This window comes from Neoarius graeffei, chromosome 7 (assembly GCF_027579695.1).
Source record: "Neoarius graeffei isolate fNeoGra1 chromosome 7, fNeoGra1.pri, whole genome shotgun sequence".
Classification (NCBI taxonomy): Eukaryota; Metazoa; Chordata; class Actinopteri; order Siluriformes; family Ariidae; genus Neoarius; species Neoarius graeffei.
This window is the reverse complement of record NC_083575.1, coordinates 2,760,554-2,779,700: the sequence shown is the minus strand read 5'-3', so window position 1 is coordinate 2,779,700 and position 19,147 is coordinate 2,760,554. Positions and strand designations below refer to the sequence as shown.

General features: G+C 43.8%; 1 protein-coding gene across 1 annotated transcript in view; it reads right to left on the bottom strand.

Moving 5' to 3' along the window:
- The window catches only part of LOC132889015 (sodium-dependent lysophosphatidylcholine symporter 1-B-like), a 79,831-nt gene that overhangs the window by 27,744 nt on the left and 32,940 nt on the right, over positions 1–19,147 (bottom strand). The window contains exons 2-3 of the mRNA XM_060925123.1: positions 18,004–18,117; positions 17,275–17,399 (exon numbers count right to left, since the gene is read on the bottom strand). Of these exons, the coding sequence (XP_060781106.1) occupies positions 17,275–17,399; positions 18,004–18,117 (239 nt within the window). The remainder of the gene's footprint in view (positions 1–17,274; positions 17,400–18,003; positions 18,118–19,147) is intronic.

The window sequence follows — 19,147 nt, the reverse complement described above, 5'->3', positions numbered from 1 at the left end:
TCCAGGGGAACTTCTAAGCAACTGAAGGCCTCTCTCACATTGGCTAATGTTAATGTTCATGAGTCCACCATCAGGAGAACACTGAACAACAATGGTGTGCATGGCAGGGTTGCAAGGGGAAAGCCACTGCTCTCCAAAAAGAACATTGCTGCTCATCTGCAGTTTGCTAAAGATCACTTGGACAAGCCAGAAGGCTATTAGATAAATGTTTTGTGGACGGATGAGACCAAGGTAGAACTTTTTGGTTTAAATGAGAAGCGTTATGTTTGGAGAAAGGAAAACACTGCATTCCAGCATAAGAACCTTATCCCATCTGTGAAACATGGTGGTGGTAGTATCATGGTTTGGGCCTGTTTTGGTGCATCTGGGCGAGGACGGCTTGCCATCATTGATGGAGCAATGAATTCTGAATTATACCAGCGAATTCTAAAGGAAAATGTCAGGACATCTGTCCATGAACTGAATCTCAAGAGAAGGTGAGTCATGCAGCAAGACAACGACCCTAAGCACACAAGTCGTTCTACTAAAGAATGGTTAAAGAAGAATAAAGTTAATGTTTTGGAATGGCCAAGTCAAAGTCCTGACCTTAATCCAATCAAAATGTTGTGGAAGGACCTGAAGCGAGCAGTTCATGTGAGGAAACCCACCAACATCCCAGAGTTGAAGCTGTTCTGTACGGAGGAACGGGCTAAAATTCCTCCAAGCCGGTGTGCAGGATTGATCAACAGTTACCGCAAACGTTTAGTTGCAGTTATTGCTGCACAAGGGGGTCACACCAGATACTGAAAGCAAAGGTTCACATACTTTTGCCACTCACAGATCTGTAATACTGGATCATTTTCCTCAATAAATAAATGACCAAGTATAATATTTTTGTCTCATTTGTTTAACTGGGTTCTCTTTATCTACTTTTAGGACTTGTGTGAAAATCTGATGATGTTTTAGGTCATATTTATGCAGAAATATAGAAAATTCTAAAGGGTTCACAAACTTTCAAGCACCACTGTACATGCACATCCAAATCGAGCTACTGTCGGTAATCGAGCTAAGGGTCCCAGCAGGGGTGCCAGAGAAATCCAATCCTACATGCACACAAGGAAATCGAGCTATTGTGTGAGGTACATTGTGCACCCGAGCCACAGGTGGCGCTACACGCCCCATCGTGTTGGTACACTTCCGGTTGTCGTCATGAAGAAGAGCTATTCAAGAGTATAAACAAAGTCTCCTCTCCAACGAGGTCTCCACTGCGCGTTTTTCTCCCGTCCATGCATTTTAATATATTCAACTCCTTAAGCTGAATGAGCATGAACTCTGTCTCCTCTCCTCCTGACCTCTTCTGCTGCTCGCTACTACTACTGTTGTCATGCCGACCGAGGCTGTTGTGTTTCCCGCTTGTGGTCTCGTCACTCGTCACTCCCGGAAGGGGCAGTGCTGAAGTAAGTAGCTCGACTACATAGCTCGATAGGGTTTACATGCACTAAGTAGCTCGGCTACAATCGCATAATCTAGGTCGCGTAGCTCGATTACGAGAAATCCAGTTCGGTTCGATTTCAGCCAAGCTAAGGTGTTTCCATGGCATTTACAACTTCGATTTCAGTCGAGCAACGGCAGAAATTAGATTTTCTCTATGTGTATGTAAACACACTGAGTGTGCGAGACTGGATGTTCTGAACAAACCCTCCATTTCTAGAGTTATATTTATTTATGGTGTGTGTGTGTGTGTGTGTTTTCACCACCTGTGTGCAGGTTTCTTTGTGTGCAAGTGAAAAGTGTTCCGCCAAGCTGAAGTTGTCACAATTCACCACTTTTTCTTAAAATAAATAAATAAATAAATAAATAAAAACTGTGTCCAAATGGTCAGGATGTAACGTAACGTCATAAAGTTCCACCAGTTTAGGAGCAGCACAATACACGTTAAAACCGTGTACTGGTTAAAACGCAGGGTCAGGGTCGCGTCCTCACTCGGCATATTGTATTTGGGGAAAGTTTTTCTGCAGGCAGCTTGTTTAAAATTAGCCACTCTGTCGTGATGTTCGCGATCCTCTGCTGGTAGAACAAGGGAGCGTCCGTACCCTCTGCCTCGGATCTCGCGTCAGTAAGTAAGCGGATTAAAACGAGCCACAGACCGAAGGCTCCTGCCTTCAGAAGAAACTATTTGAGACCCAGACTTCAGTAAGTAATGAGATTAATATTTGGGATGCACCTGTTACTCTGGTTTTTAATAAACACACAGGATGTTCCAACGAGCACAAACAACTCTGTGTGTATTCTTCTACACTCGGGGACAACTTCTTACTCAGCAACACTCTGAACTCCTGCCTCTGTTTCTGCACACATGATTAACCTTATTAATTAATGTATAGAACATAATTACACCTGATATATGGTCATATTACCACATGACACGCTACAGTGTAGAACACTGACCACAAAACACCTTCTATCAATAAATTATTACTGTTTTAGTAAGTGCAGTCTGAGCTCCTGCTCAGGACAGTCAGTGTATAAGACGGTGAATATCCCCAGGGACACTGAGGGACTGTCAGGGGCCACTTCAGGTAGAATTTAATACTGAGAGAACAATAAACACAGACTGCAGGAGCTGCATGTCTGTAATACAGCGTCAGTAAGTGCAGTCTGAGCTCCTGAGTCTAACAGACTGACAGAACGATACACTGATTGTGTGAGTTCATGCGATCAAGACGAGTTAAAGAAGCCATTTTTGTCAACCTGGAACGGCCATCACTGAACAGAGGCGGTGGCCTAAGACATCATTTATCAGCCACCTACAATGCAGTCCTTGGCACACGTCCCAGACAACTGAATGCACACCAAAACCCAGCTGTTTTCAGTCAGTCAGTGCGTTTACATGCACATCCATATCGAGCTACTGTCGGTAATCGAGCTAAGGGTCCCAGCAGGGGTGCCAGAGAAATCCAATCCTACATGCACACAAAGAAATCGAGCTATTGTGTGAGGTACATTGTGCACCCGAGCCACAGGTGGCGCTACACGCCCCATCGTGTTGGTACACTTCCGGTTGTCGTCATGAAGAAGAGCTATTCAAGAGTATAAACAAAGTCTCCTCTCCAACGAGGTCTCCACTGCGCGTTTTTCTCCCGTCCATGCATTTTAATATATTCAACTCCTTAAACTGAATGAGCATGAGCTCTGTCTCCTCTCCTCTTGACCTCTTCTGCTGCTTGCTACTACTACTGTTGTCATGCCGACCGAGGCTGTTGTGTTTCCTGCTTGTGGTCTCGTCACTCGTCACTTCCGGAAGGGGCAGTGCTGAAGTAAGTAGCTCGACTACATAGCTCGATAGGGTTTACATGCACTAAATAGCTCGGCTACAATCGCATAATCTAGGTCGCGTAGCTCGATTACGAGAAATCCAGTTCGGTTCGATTTCAGCCAAGCTAAGGTGTTTCCATGGCATTTACAACTTCGATTTCAGTCGAGCAACGGCAGAAATTAGATTTTCTCTATGTGCATGTAAACACACTGAGTGTGCGAGACTGGATGTTCTGAACAAACCCTCCATTTCTAGAGTTATATTTATTTATGGTGTGTGTGTGTGTTTTCACCACCTGTGTGCAGGTTTCTTTGTGTGCAAGTGAAAAGTGTTCCGACAAGCTGAAGTTGTCACAATTCACCACTTTTTCTTAAAATAAATAAATAAATAAATAAATAAAAACTGTGTCCAAATGGTCAGGATGTAACGTAACGTCATAAAGTTCCACCAGTTTAGGAGCAGCACAATACACGTTAAAACCGTGTACTGGTTAAAACGCAGGGTCAGGGTCGCGTCCTCACTCGGCATATTGTATTTGGGGAAAGTTTTTCTGCAGGCAGCTTGTTTAAAATTAGCCACTCTGTCGTGATGTTCGCGATCCTCTGCTGGTAGAACAAGCGAGCGTCCGTACCCTCTGCCTCGGATCTCGCGTCAGTAAGTAAGCGGATTAAAACGAGCCACAGACCGAAGGCTCCTGCCTTCAGAAGAAACTATTTAAGACCCAGACTTCAGTAAGTAATGAGATTAATATTTGGGATGCACCTGTTACTCTGGTTTTTAATAAACACACAGGATGTTCCAACGAGCACAAACAACTCTGTGTGTATTCTTCTACACTCGGGGACAACTTCTTACTCAGCAACACTCTGAACTCCTGCCTCTGTTTCTGCACACATGATTAACCTTATTAATTAATGTACAGAACATAATTACACCTGATATATGGTCATATTACCACATGACACGCTACAGTGTAGAACACTGACCACAAAACACCTTCTATCAATAAATTATTACTGTTTTAGTAAGTGCAGTCTGAGCTCCTGCTCAGGACAGTCAGTGTATAAGACGGTGAATATCCCCAGGGACACTGAGGGACTGTCAGGGGCCACTTCAGGTAGAATTTAATACTGAGAGAACAATAAACACAGACTGCAGGAGCTGCATGTCTGTAATACAGCGTCAGTAAGTGCAGTCTGAGCTCCTGAGTCTAACAGACTGACAGAACGATACACTGATTGCGTGAGTTCATGCGATCAAGACGAGTTAAAGAAGCCATTTTTGTCAACCTGGAACGGCCATCACTGAACAGAGGCGGTGGCCTAAGACATCATTTATCAGCCACCTACAATGCAGTCCTTGGCACACGTCCCAGACAACTGAATGCACACCAAAACCCAGCTGTTTTCAGTCAGTCAGTGCGTTTACATGCACATCCATATCGAGCTACTGTCGGTAATCGAGCTAAGGGTCCCAGCAGGGGTGCCAGAGAAATCCAATCCTACATGCACACAAGGAAATCGAGCTATTGTGTGAGGTACATTGTGCACCCGAGCCACAGGTGGCGCTACACGCCCCATCGTGTTGGTACACTTCCGGTTGTCGTCATGAAGAAGAGCTATTCAAGAGTATAAACAAAGTTATCAGTTCCGTGTTCACAAGAAGAACGACGACGAGGACAGCAACCAGGGCTTAATTTGAGCCGGAACATGACGGAACAAGATCCGTAACCTCCGTTGTCGGATCCGGCAGCTATTTTCATTTCATTCGGTGTTCTGGCAACTATTTAAATGGATCAGATCACCTCCGTGACCATCACAAAGGGAAAAAAAATCAAACAATAAATTAAATAAGTAAATAAAAATTTGTTTAGTGTTCGGTTTTGATTTTGATATCTGTTGTTGATTTCTCTCCTATGACATCCACAAAATCTATGCGAAAGGGGAAGGGGGGGGGGACATGGGGTGTATACTTCCGCTCAATAGCACACCGGGTTTTTTGTAGCCGTTAGCTTGCGCTGTGGAAAAAATGGCAAAAAAACAAGAAAGCTTACTAAAATTTTTAAAATGAATTCTCCAACTTGTTTTGTAAACCCTTTATTTCTTAACTATTACTTGAATTGATTGCACTTATGTTTGCTGGCACTGCTTTTAAATTATTCTCTCTTTTGGGCTTTTTCCACCTTTATTGGATAGGACAGTGTAGAGAGAGGAAATGAGCAGGAGAAAAACAGGGAGGGCTCGGAAAATGACCGCAGGTCGGAATTGAACCCGGGTCCCCGGATTTATGGTATGGCACCTTATCCACGAAGTCCCGCTGGTACTGCTTTTAAATAGCCTACTTAAATCCTTAAAATGTGTCATTTAACGCATGTCTTGTGTGATCTGATCTCCAATGGTGAAATAAACCGGTTGTGATTATGAGTACAGTCTGTTATTTTAGAAGATAAATTTAATATATAATTTAATATGTAGCCTAATAAAAAATAATATTTTATAACATAATATCACGACATATTACTGTCTGTAACTGTTCGTCACTAAAGCGTTTTCTAAGATCATAATGTCTGATTATTATTATTATTTTTTTTTACACACACAATAGGCGTGTGTGCGTAAAGTTATAGTAAACCACCCCCCGCCTTTTTTTTTTTTTTTGAGTCGCCGGACCCACCCACCTCCTGCGTTCCGGGACCTCCCACTTCACAAATTAAGCACTGACTGCAACATCGAGATATATATATATATATATATATATATATATATATATATATATATATATATATATATATATTCAACTCCTTAAGCTGAATGAGCATGAACTCTATCTCCTCATTGCTCCAGAAGTGCACGTTTCTACTACTGTTGTCATGCCGACCGAGGCTGTTGTGTTTCCCGCTTGTGGTCTCGTCACTCGTCACTTCCGGAAGGGGCAGTGCTGAAGTAAGTAGCTCGACTACGTAGCTCGATAGGGTTTACATGCACTAAGTAGCTCGGCTACTTAGTGCATGTGGGCAGTGGCTAGACCTTGTTTGGAGATGGTCTAGAATGGAGCAGTAAGGCGCCTCCTTCCCTCCACTAGCCTGGGTGTACACCTTGGGCAAGTGTTAGCACACCCTTAGCCTCCCCTGTCAGGGTCACGGCGTTACTACTGGTTTCAGTAGGCCCACCACTGCCTTGTGGTTTGTCGTTGGTTCGGCATAGGCTAAGGGAGACAACCCCGACAGAAAATCCGGAGTGGATACCCGTAGGCGGTTCTTGTACAAACTCTGACAAGTCTTCGGCAGACTCCTGCATTCAGGCTCATCTCCAGTCGTCTTGACCACGTCTTGCCACTGGAATCTGATGATCCTGGACAAGAGAGTGTGGATGATGCTGCGCAAGTTCTCTACACTATAATCAAAGTCAACGCGCAAGTCACGACTTCCCGATCCATCTATCTTGATAGCGCTTGCAAGTCCTGTGGCAACAGGCAAGCGGTGATGTAGCAGGTGTGGAATCACTGGCAGCTACAGTCGCAAACCTGCACACAGGCGGCTCAGGACACTGGTCGTCTTCCAATGATCGAAGCAGCTGCGGAACCCGGCAACACCCTGAGTGACTGAGCAGCCCTATTTAGGATTGCACTGCTCACCTCCCACAGTGAGGAAGGGTCTAGAAAAGGTGACCTAAACATTGCCTGCTTCAACATACCTGGGCCAGCTAACCGCGGCTGGCAGGGATCCTACATAGCGGTCGAAATAATAAGAAATTTACAAAGGTGTCCAGGCTCACTATAGCTGCCTGGAATGTTCGTACATTATTAGACAATGCAAGTTCTGCTAGACCGGACAGAAGGACTGCCCTTGTTGCAAGTGAACTCAAGCGCTATAACGTCGACATTGCTGCTCTTTCAGAAACAAGATTTGCTGATGAAGGGCAACTCACTGAAAAGGGAGCTGGCTATACTTTTTTCTGGAGTGGACGTAAAATTGAAGAACGCCGTGAAGCTGGAGTAGGCTTTGCCATCAAGTCTAATTTAGTAAGAAAGCTTGAAAGTTTACCAAAAGGTGTTAATGACAGACTAATGGTCATGCATCTCCCACTCTCAGACAAGAAGCACGCAACCTTAATTAGTGCGTATGCACCTACCATGACAAATCCTGATGAGGTAAAGGACAAATTTTATGAAGAACTTGATTCACTGATATCAAGTGTCCCTAGAGCAGACAAGTTACTAGTTCTTGGGGACTTCAATGCCAGAGTTGGATCTGATTACGAGGTATGGAATGGTACCATTGGTAGACATGGGCTGGGAAAGAGCAATAGTAATGGCCTCCTTCTTCTTCAGACCTGCAGCTCACACGACCTCGTCATTACAAACACACTATTTCAGCTCGCAACCAGGAAGAAGACCACTTGGATGCATCCGAGGTCCAAACACTGGCATATGCTGGATTATGTTATCACCAGAAGGACATATCAAGGTGATATACGTGTAACTAAAGCAATGTGCGGGGTTGAGTGCTGGACAGACCACCGCCTAGTCATCTCTAAGCTGGACATTCACATCAAACCAAAGCGCAGACCTCAAGGAAAGACAACACCTCCCAAGAGACTGAACACTTCAAAGTTGAAAGAGGAGCAAACGGCCAACAGCCTTATTAGCGATCTCAATAATAAGCTTGCTAACCTTACTTCTGAAAATACATCTGTAGAGGAAGAGTGGGAAACTCTCAAGAACCTGGTGTATACCTCGTCATCAGAAAAGCTGGGTCTAGTTAAAAGAAAACATCAAGACTGCTTCGATGAAAATGATGTTCAAATAAAATCCCTATTGGACAAGAAGCATAGACTCCATCTTGCCTTTCATTGCGACCCAAACTCAGAGTCAAAAAAATCTGCGTTCATAGAATGTCGGAGCAAAGTACAACTTAAACTCCGTGCCATACAAGACCAATGGCTAAGTGTAAAGGCAGATGAAATACAGTCGTATGCAGATCGTCATGACACAAAAAGATTCTATGATGCTCTTAAAACTGTTTATGGTCCTACACAATCTGGATCCTCACCACTTCTATCTTCTGATGGTTAAACACTGTTGATAGATCGTTCCCAAATTCTTGATCGTTGGGCAGAACATTTCGACTGTGCTGAATCGGCCCTCTTCAATAAATGAAGCAGCAATCAACCGGCTGCCACAAGTAGAAATTAACAAAGAGCTTGACTTGCCACCTACCACCGAAGAAGTGACCAAAGCTATTAACTAGCTCTCATGTGGTAAAGCCCCTGGTGCAGATGCTATCCCCACTGAGATATACAGATCAGGTGGACCAGTGTTAACCCAAAAGTTGACTGAGCTCTTCTCATTATGCTGGAGCAAAGGAAGTCTTCCTCAAGATTTTAAGAATGCCTCTATCGTTCACTTGTATAAGCGAAAGGGAAATAGACAGGACTGCAACAACCACAGAGGGATATCGCTGCTCTCTACTGCAGGGAAAATCCTAGCCAGAGTGTTACTGAACCGTCTCATAAAGCACTTAGAGCAAGGCTTACTCCCAGAAAGTCAATGTGGCTTCAGGGATGGTAGAGGTACAGTCGATATGATATTCGCTGTAAGACAACTTCAAGAAAAGTGTCAAGAACAGCACCGGAATCTCTACGCTATCTTTGTAGACCTGACAAAAGCGTTTGATACTGTCAGTCGAGAAGGACTGTGGCAAATCATGGCTAAGTATGGCTGTCTTCCAACCTTTATCACCATGATACGTCAGTTTCACGATGGCATGATGGCACGTGATCGATGATGGCCAAACCTCTAATTGTTTTCCCGTCAGCAATGGAGTAAAACAGGGATGTGTTCTGGCTCCTACACTGTTTTCCATCATGTTCTCAGCCATGCTTTCCGATGCATTCACTGACGAAGATCTTGGTCTTGAAATTCGGTACAGAACTGATGGCAAACTTTTTAATCCGAGACGTCTGAAAGCATCAACCAAGGTACAACTGAAAAAGATAGTTGATCTGCTCTTTGCTGACAACTGTGCCTTAATTGCTACTACTGAAGTTTAATCACAGCAAACTATGGATAAATTTTCAGGAGCATGTGATAATTTTGGTCTCACCATCAGCACCAAGAAGATGGAAGTATTGCACCAACCTGCACCTGGTGCAACATTCATAGAGCCTAACATCAAAGTCAAGGGTACCAAACTTCAATCAGTCGACAGTTTCACATACCTTGGTAGCATAGTTTCTCGCTGCGTCCATATAGACGATGAAATTAACAACCGTATTGCGAAAGCCAGTGCAGCATTTGGCAGGCTAAGACACACAGTATGGGACAGAAGAGGTATCACTCTAGCAACCAAGTTCAAAGTCTATAAAGCAGTTGTCCTCACCATTCTCTTGTATGCATGTGAAACCTGGACAGTCTACAGCAGGCATGCTTGCAAATTACAGCACTTCCATACAACAAGACTACGGAAAATTAAAAAAATCAAGTGGCAAGAAAAAATTCCCGACACAGAGGTCCGAAAGAGAGCAGACTTGCCATCCATTCATACTCTTCTACAGAAAAATCAACTTCGTTGGGCTGGTCACTTACACAGAATGCCTGACTCCAGAATTCCAAAACAGCTTTTTTATGGCGAGCTCTCAACAGGCAAGAGGACTGTAGGTGGACAGAAAAAGAGATACAAGGACGTCCTTAAATCTTCCCTTAAGGCTACGAACATCAACTGGGAAAGTTGGGAATCCTATGCCAGCGATCGTGCAAACTGGCGTCATATGATCAATCTTGGTGCAAACTATGCAGAACAAACAAGAACACTCACTGCTCAGGAAAAGAGAGCCATCAGGTCAGCCAGCGCCTCAATTACAACAGAGAGCGACTACAAGTGCCACCTTTGCAATCGCTACTTTTGTGCCCGGATTGGACTTATCAGCCATCTTCGGACACACCGAAATCAACTTTCAACATAAAAGGAAGTCTTGGTCTTCATCGTTACGATGGACGAAAAACAACAAAACAACAGCTCGGCTACAATCGCATTACGAGAAATCCAGTTCGGTTCGATTTCAGCCGAGCTAAGGTGTTTCCATGGCATTTAGAACTTCGATTTCAGTCGAGCTACGGCAGAAATTCGATTTTCTGTATGTGCATGTAAACGCACTGACTGAGAATCTTCACAGACATGCGATCAAGTCCTATAATAACTCTTAGTTCCCAAGACTCAGGGGATTTCAAGCAGATTTTCTTCAGAACTGTTGTAAGTCACCATCTCTCACACACCGATCCAAACGCTGTCAAAAATCAGTGAGGCTCCGCCCCCCAAAATGGCATGTGTCCCATGTACAACCCCGATTCCAAAAAAGTTGGGACAAAGTACAAATTGGAAATAAAAACAGAATGCAATAATTTACAAATCTCAAAAACTGATATTGTATTCACAATAGAACATAGACAACATATCAAATGTTGAAAGTGAGACATTTTGAAATTTCATGCCAAATACTGGCTCATTTGAAATTTCATGACAGCAAAACATCTCAAAAAAGTTGGGACAGGGGCAATAAGAGGCTGGAAAAGTTAAAGGTACAAAAAAGGAACAGCTGGAGGACCAAATTGCAACTCATTAGGTCAATTGGCAATAGGTCATTAACATGACTGGGTATAAAAAGAGCATCTTGGAGTGGCAGTGGCTCTCAGAAGTAAAGATGGGAAGAGGATCACCAATCCCCCTAATTCTGCGCCGACAAATAGTGGAGCAATATCAGAAAGGAGTTCGACAGTGTAAAATTGCAAAGAGTTTGAACATATCATCATCTACAGTGCATAATATCATCAAAAGATTCAGAGAATCTGGAAGAATCTCTGTGCGTAAGGGTCAAGGCCGGAAAACCATACTGGGTGCCCGTGATCTTCGGGCCCTTAGACGGCACTGCATCACATACAGGCATGCTTCTGTATTGGAAATCACAAAATGGGCTCAGGAATATTTCCAGAGAACATTATCTGTGAACACAATTCACCGTGCCATCCGCCGCTGCCAGCTAAAACTCTACAGTTCAAAGAAGAAGCCGTATCTAAACATGATCCAGAAGCGCAGACGTCTTCTCTGGGCCAAGGCTCATTTAAAATGGACTGTGGCAAAGTGGAAAACTGTTCTGTGGTCAGACGAATCAAAATTTGAAGTTCTTTATGGAAATCAGGGACGCCGTGTCATTCGGACTAAAGAGGAGAAGGACGACCCGAGTTGTTATCAGCGCTCAGTTCAGAAGCCTGCATCTCTGATGGTATGGGGTTGCATTAGTGCGTGTGGCATGGGCAGCTTACACATCTGGAAAGACACCATCAATGCTGAAAGGTATATCCAGGTTCTAGAGCAACATATGCTCCCATCCAGACGATGTCTCTTTCAGGGAAGACCTTGCATTTTCCAACATGACAATGCCAAACCACATACTGCATCAATTACAGCATCATGGCTGCGTAGAAGAAGGGTCCGGGTACTGAAATGGCCAGCCTGCAGTCCAGATCTTTCACCCATAGAAAACATTTGGTGCATCATAAAACGGAAGATACGACAAAAAAAAAAGACCTAAGACAGTTGAGCAACTAGAATCCTACATTAGACAAGAATGGGTTAACATTCCTATCCCTAAACTTGAGCAACTTGTCTCCTCAGTCCCCAGACGTTTACAGACTGTTGTAAAGAGAAAAGGAGATGTCTCACAGTGGGAAACATGGCCTTGTCCCAACTTTTTTGAGATGTGTTGTTGTCATGAAATTTAAAATCACCTAATTTTTCTCTTTAAATGATACATTTTCTCAGTTTAAACATTTGATATGTCATCTATGTTCTATTCTGAATAAAATATGGAATTTTGAAACTTCCACATCATTGCATTCCGTTTTTATTTACAATTTGTACTTTGTCCCAACTTTTTTGGAATCGGGTTTGTACATACACAGGGTATAGTGAGAACAGGGAGACACTATATTAATGAACACAAACAGGAGACGGACAGCCGACACGTGCGTGTGTGTGTGCGTGTGTGTGTGCGCGCGTGTGTGTGTATGCACGCAGTAAGCCTGCTGCAGCACATCATTTTGGCTTGTGAACATGTGCGGTAACGATAACATAAGCATAAAAGAATGGTGCCACACCCTTTACATGGAGTCTCCAGTGCAGTCTGGGAATACAGCATGTTATTGTGTCGATGCATGAAGTTCCCGCACCCTATTAAAATCCAACAGGACTCGCCCAGCTCACTTTTCACTGCATTCATCTCACGAGTGAAAAAAAAAACCTGAAGACCTACTATTAAATAGAAATGTATACCATAAACTCTTCAGCTCAATCCCACATAACCATTTATTTTTATTTTTTTTAAACCTTATTAATTAAAAAACAGCAGGCATATCTCAGTATCTGCAGTACAATCAAGTCACAATTCCAAATAGCCATGTACTAAAACTACTTGTGGGGGGGCGTCATGCTGGATGTACCCTGCCTTAAATCCGTGCCAGTCATGCTCCATTAAAAAGTTGTTCCTCAGCTCCACCAATTAAAATACTGGAATGGCCATCGCCAGAGCTGTTCCAGAACATCTCTGTTATCGGCTTGAGCCCGTCTTAGTCTCATCTCATCTCATTATCTGTAGCCACTTTATCCTGTTCTACAGGGTTGCAGGCAAGCTGGATCCTATCCCAGCTGACTACGGGTGAAAGGCGGGGTTCACCCTGGACAAGTCGCCAGGTCATCACAGGGCTGACACATAGACACAGACAACCATTCACACTCACATTCACACCTACGCTCAATTTAGAGTCACCAGTTAACCTAACCTGCATGTCTTTGGACTGTGGGGGAAACCGGAGCACCCGGAGGAAACCCACGCGGACACGGGGAGAACATGCAAACTCCACACAGAAAGGCCCTCGCCGGCCACGGGGCTCGAACCCGGACCTTCTTGCTGTGAGGCGACAGCGCTAACCACTACACCACCGTGCCGCCCGCCTGGCTTAGTGATTCACAAAACAAATATGCGAGGCGTCTGCTGAGATCTGGTAGATGTTTTGGTCCTTTTTCTTCCGGGTATGTTAAAAACTGTTAAAAACGGGGACATTTCCGATGACATCTCCAGCTGGGGACAGGCCACCAAAAACGGGGACTGTCCCCGGAAAACAGGGATATCTGGTCACCCTACCGCAAAACATTTCCTTATAACACCTACAAAAATGCCTTTGGGCTTGTTAGCATGTAGCTATAGGTGGCCTATTATGAAATATAAATACTAGGACCTACTATTAAATATAAATTTATACCATAAACTCTTCAGCTCAATCCCACATCATGATTGATTTTGTTTATTTTTTTTTAAACTTTATAAATTAAATAAATAAAAAAGCAGGGATCTCAGTATCTGCAATACTATAATTTTTATTTCTATTAATTAATTTCATTTTTTTAAGATTTTTTTGGGGCTTTTCCCACCTTTATTGGACAGGACAGTGCAGAGACAGGAAATGAGCAGGAGAGAGAGACGGGGAGGGATTGGGAAATGACCTTGGGTCAGAATCGAACCCGGGTCCCTGGATCGGTGCCCCATCCACCTGAGCCACAACGCCCACAATTAATTTCATTTTATTTATTTATTTATTTTATTGGGGGGGGGGGGGGGGGGGTGTTAATCCACGCCAGGATGTCACTCCCAGACTCATGAGAGAACCAATCACTGAGCTGCAGACACACGGGGTGATTAATTCAGGGAGTTATTCACTCAGTCTTCTCTTCCCAAAACTTGGACGCACACAATTACAGACTAACAGTAAGATCGACAGAATCCTGCCATGCCATGATGTCTGATTTATTATAAAACCTCCGTCAATCCATAACATTACCCACAGCCTTAAGAAAAAATACAGATGGTTTGGCAAACTATCACTCCAAGGTCATGTTGCAGAACTCGAGACCGAACTCAACACCACTTTTTGAAGATCTTGGTCTTGTCTCGGTCACAGACACAGAGGACTCGGGATTTTATTTCAAGACCACAGCTGTGGGGATTTCACTAAACTCCCTGTGTGTTGTCTGATTTATTTGTTAACATTGTTACTGTGACTGGATGTAAAACTTCCTGCTTCAAATGTGACCAATAACGTGACTCGGTGCTAATTTGACATTTTTCTTCCTGTTAACAGCAGTCACCCCTCCCCCACCCCAAAACTCCCCCCAAATGAAACCTGCCATGCGGGACCCGAACCCATATTCTCAGCAAACTGTGGGTGGTAAAAGAGAGCAACTGGACTTGCTTGCTCTCTTTTACCACCCACAGTTTACTATGACCTGGATGACTAAGAATCTTCACAGTCATATTGTCGGTGTGAAAGCCCTGTGCTTTAACAGTTTCAGTATCAACAGCATGGTCCTTTTTGCTGCTTGGAACTTTTTGCTGAGGAACTGTCATGCTTGAACACCACTGACAAGGTCACCATCACCACAATGCTGCTACCCACTTGAACTCAAACCTAGTCTCTCCTTGTCAGACTGTAAACTGCCATATTTGCACTGTAAATGTCACAAGACGGTCATATTGCACTATCATATCAAGTCAGTTCATCTGTTCTTAGACATCCTCTTCCTTTGTCATGTTAAGTACTGTAAACTGTCATATTTGCACTGTTAATATCATAGCTATCTGTAAACTGTCTTATTGCCCTATCATACCAAGTCAGATCATCTGTTTTTTAGTTGCCTACATACTGAAAATAGGCATCTGTACGTGCCAATGCTACCTCTATCACTTGATGCAGTGAGTCACTTTATTCTCAACCCTGTTACCACTATGCACCTGTGCTCCTTCAGGGACTTGCACAAGTTTATGTATAGTTGTCAGTAGTTTTTTTTTTTTTTTAGTAGTAGTAGTTTTATATTAGTTTTATTGTACATATTTTCCTATGTTTATTTTAGTATTTATATGTGCACTTTTTGGTGAAGCTTTAAATCTCATTGTATTTGTATAATGACAATAAAGGCTTTCTATTCTATTCTATTTCTATTCTATTCTTGTAAACTGATGGCACTTTTTATGCCATTACCCTTACATCCTGCAGCTTGGATGCAGCTTTTTTTTATTATTTTTTAAAACACTTTTTTTGTTTGTTTTACAAAAAGTGACAAATTGTGGCAAATTTGACTTGACATAACACTTTTACATGCACACACACACACACAAGCAGCAGGATGTAATATTAATTATAAAGACTGTGTGTGTCACGTTGAAAATGAGATCAATGCAGTTTCATGCAGCGTCACTATGACGACCAGCTGCAATGAAAAATGAACCGCTGATACCAAAAACGAGTCGCGACTATGGAGTGGGAAAGGGCCTCGAACATACGCTGCCCTGATAACGAACAAACGACACAGACAGACAGTAATGTGGACGCACGATTCAACAGAGCAAATATCACGAGGATGAAACCCACATCTCTGATAAAAACCCCAGCAGCTCACAGAATTGCACTTTTAATAAAGTCATGCTGCTTCATAAACGACTTACAGAGCAACATGCACTGTGTGAGACAGAGACAGGGAGACATGGCCCCTTTTCAAACTGCCATTTGCAGGAGGCGCGCACATCTGTGCACACACACACACACACGTCCGATTGGTTGAAAATGGTGGTGTGTTTCCCCTCAGCCAATCAGAGTGAGGATCTTAATCAGCATCAGACACACTAAGAAGAGGAACACACTCACTCACACTCACGCCTGTTAATTATAGAAAAATTATTCAAATTAAATATTTACATTTCACTCCATATATGGAGACCGTGTGTATGTGTGATTTTTTTTTTACTTTACAGATAACATGAAATAAAAATAGAAAACACAAATTAAAAAATAAATAACTAAACAGGGGCGGCACGGTGGTGTAGTGGTTAGCGCTGTCGCCTCACAGCAAGAAGGTCCAGGTTCGAGCCCCGTGGCCGGCGAGGGCCTTTCTGTGCGGAGTTTGCATGTTCTCCCCGTGTCCGCGTGGGTTTCCTCCGGGTGCCCGGTTTCCCCCACAGTCCAAAGACATGCAGGTTAGGTTAACTGGTGACTCTAAATTGAGCGTAGGTGTGAATGTGAGTGTGAATGGTTGTCTGTGTCTATGTGTCAGCCCTGTGATGACCTGGCGACTTGTCCAGGGTGTACCCCGCCTTTCGCCCGTAGTCAGCTGGGATAGGCTCCAGCTTGCCTGCGACCCTGTAGAAGGATAAAGCGGCTACAGATAATGAGATGATAATTAAACATTTTTTAATGAAATGTACCCTGTAGCTCCGCACACACAGAACAAGCTTTTATTCGTTCTCTTGTTCTTGACTTTTTTTTCTTTCGGTATACAGCAACCCTGCGAGAATGTCTGTAATACAGCGTCAGTAAGTGCAGTCTGAGCTCCTGAGTCTAACAGACTGACAGAACGATACACTGATTGTGTGAGTTCATGCGATCAAGTCCTATAATAACTCTTAGTTCCCAAGACTCAGGGGATTTCAAGCAGATTTTCTTCAGAACCGTTGCAAGTACCATCTCTCACACACCGATCCAGCCGCTGTCAAAAAAATCACAGTGAGGCTCCGCCCCCCAAAACGGCATGTGTCCCGTGTACATACACACAGGGTATAGTGAGTACAGGGAGACACTATTAATGAACAGGAACAGGAGACGGACAGCCGACACGTGCGTGCGTGTGTATGTGTGTGTGTGCGTGCGTACGCATGTGTCAGCTGCCCATTTCCCGCTCGTGTTCATTAATAGAACGCTCTACACAGAAATGCAACACGCCCTTCTCAGAACTCAGACATGCCCACGAGTTTCACACCAACATGACTGAAGCAGATGCCCTGATGTGGAGTTCAACCATTCACTGATGACCAATCAGCAGCTTCGAGTGAACTTACACTCAGTGGAAGTGTAAAGTGGGGGGAGGGAGGAAGAGAGATTACCATGGCATCATCCGGCCGTGTCGCGTCCACCGAGTCCGACTCACAAAGAAACCCACAGTGGGGTCTGTAACAGCGTCCCATACGCGTCCTGAGAACAGAATGATGGACGCGTAGAACGGCTCCAACTGAGAGAGAGAGAGAGAGAGAGAGAGAGAGAGCGCTGTTACATAAACACTTGTTTCATCACTCATTCAATATTAGCAAAAGGAAGTCTGAGACAATAAAACGAAATATAAAGTCTCATCAGATCCAACACAAAAATGCAGCTCGCTAGCTCATAGCTGTCAGAGCGCAGAGTGAAACGTTACACTCCATATGGAAATGTTATACACAAATTACAGCACAGGGCAGTAGCGTGTGTGTTTTAGCTCTGCCCTCGAGAGAGCGAGCACCGGGGGGGATGGTGTTCGTTTCAGCCTCACAGTCTCTGACCACAAGTTTCAGAATGTTGAATACTGTGTTCTGATTGGCCCTGCCCTTCAGCGCGCTGCGCTCTGATTGGCTCTGCCCTTGTTTGCAGTCTGAATAAAAATAACTGCTGAAAACTGTAACACAATGAGCTTTTCAGAGCAACTGGATTGAAAAAAAGACGAAAGCGTCGTGGTTTTAAAAGTTATTCAAAAGATTTCTTTGAAGTGCTTTTTAAAATGAAAGAATCTGTGCTTTATTATTGGTCTAGTGAATGGTGGGAGGAGTCTTAGACACAGCCAGTGCATGTTGTGTGCCCACCTGTGCCACATCCAACAGGAAGATCTGCAGGAAGAAGCCCAGAGCACTTCCTGTGATCTGATATGGAGCTCCACCAATCGCAAAGCACAGCTTACTGCACACAGACACACCCATCTGAGAGAGAGAGAGAGAAACACATAAGGATGAGAAACCTGTGACCTTTCAATAAAGTGTTTGAATAAACACCAGGACATCTGTGAGTGCTTTTATTAGAAGAAGAAACCTTTATTTGTCACACGCACAGTGAAATTCATCCTCTGCATTTAACCCATCTGAAGCAGTGAACACACACACACAGAGCAGTGGGCAGCCACACCAGAGCACCCAGGGAGCAGTCAAGGGTTCGGTACCTTGCTCAAGGGCACCTCAGCCGAAGGCCGCCCCACGTTAACCTAACCGCATGTTCTTTGGGGGAAACCAGAGCAAACCCACACAGACAAAGGGAGAACATGCAAACTCCACACAGAAAGGCCCTCACCGGCCGCTGGGTTCGAACCCATAACCTTCTTGCTATGAGGCGACCGTGCTAACCACTACACCACCGTGCCACCCTAAATATCACATTCCCATATTAAAATGGGAATGTGATATTTAGACATGTTTGGAATCTCGTACGTCCAACAGAGTCAGGAGAAATCAAAGCTGAAGCGTGTGTGTTTTACATAAAACATCAAGAAAAACTTTCCTCTCTCAGTGTGGACAGACAGAAACGTGGCTGCAAAACACCTTCATGTATCTCATAACTCTGGCTATAATTAGCTCACCAACATCAAACAAACTGACAGTCAGAAATAAAATAAACGTGTGAATGATTTTCATGATGTCATCAAATATATTTTTAACTGACGAACTACAAAGACCAAACAACAAACCTTACGATGAAGACATTTTAAAAACATGGCGCAGGGAGCAGGAACTGTGGTCTGATTGGTTACAGTTGGATTGATAATGATGTGGGCGGAGTCACACAAGCATACAGTAGGTATGAGCTAACTCCAGAGTCGACACATCACTCAACAAAAGTCAAAAGAACCGAGTATCAGACGCTGAGCGAAAAATAAAACCCGAGTCACATGTTAGCAGGGTGATGCGTATACACGACGTTAACAGTTGAGCGGAAACGTCGGAGCTGTTACCATACCAA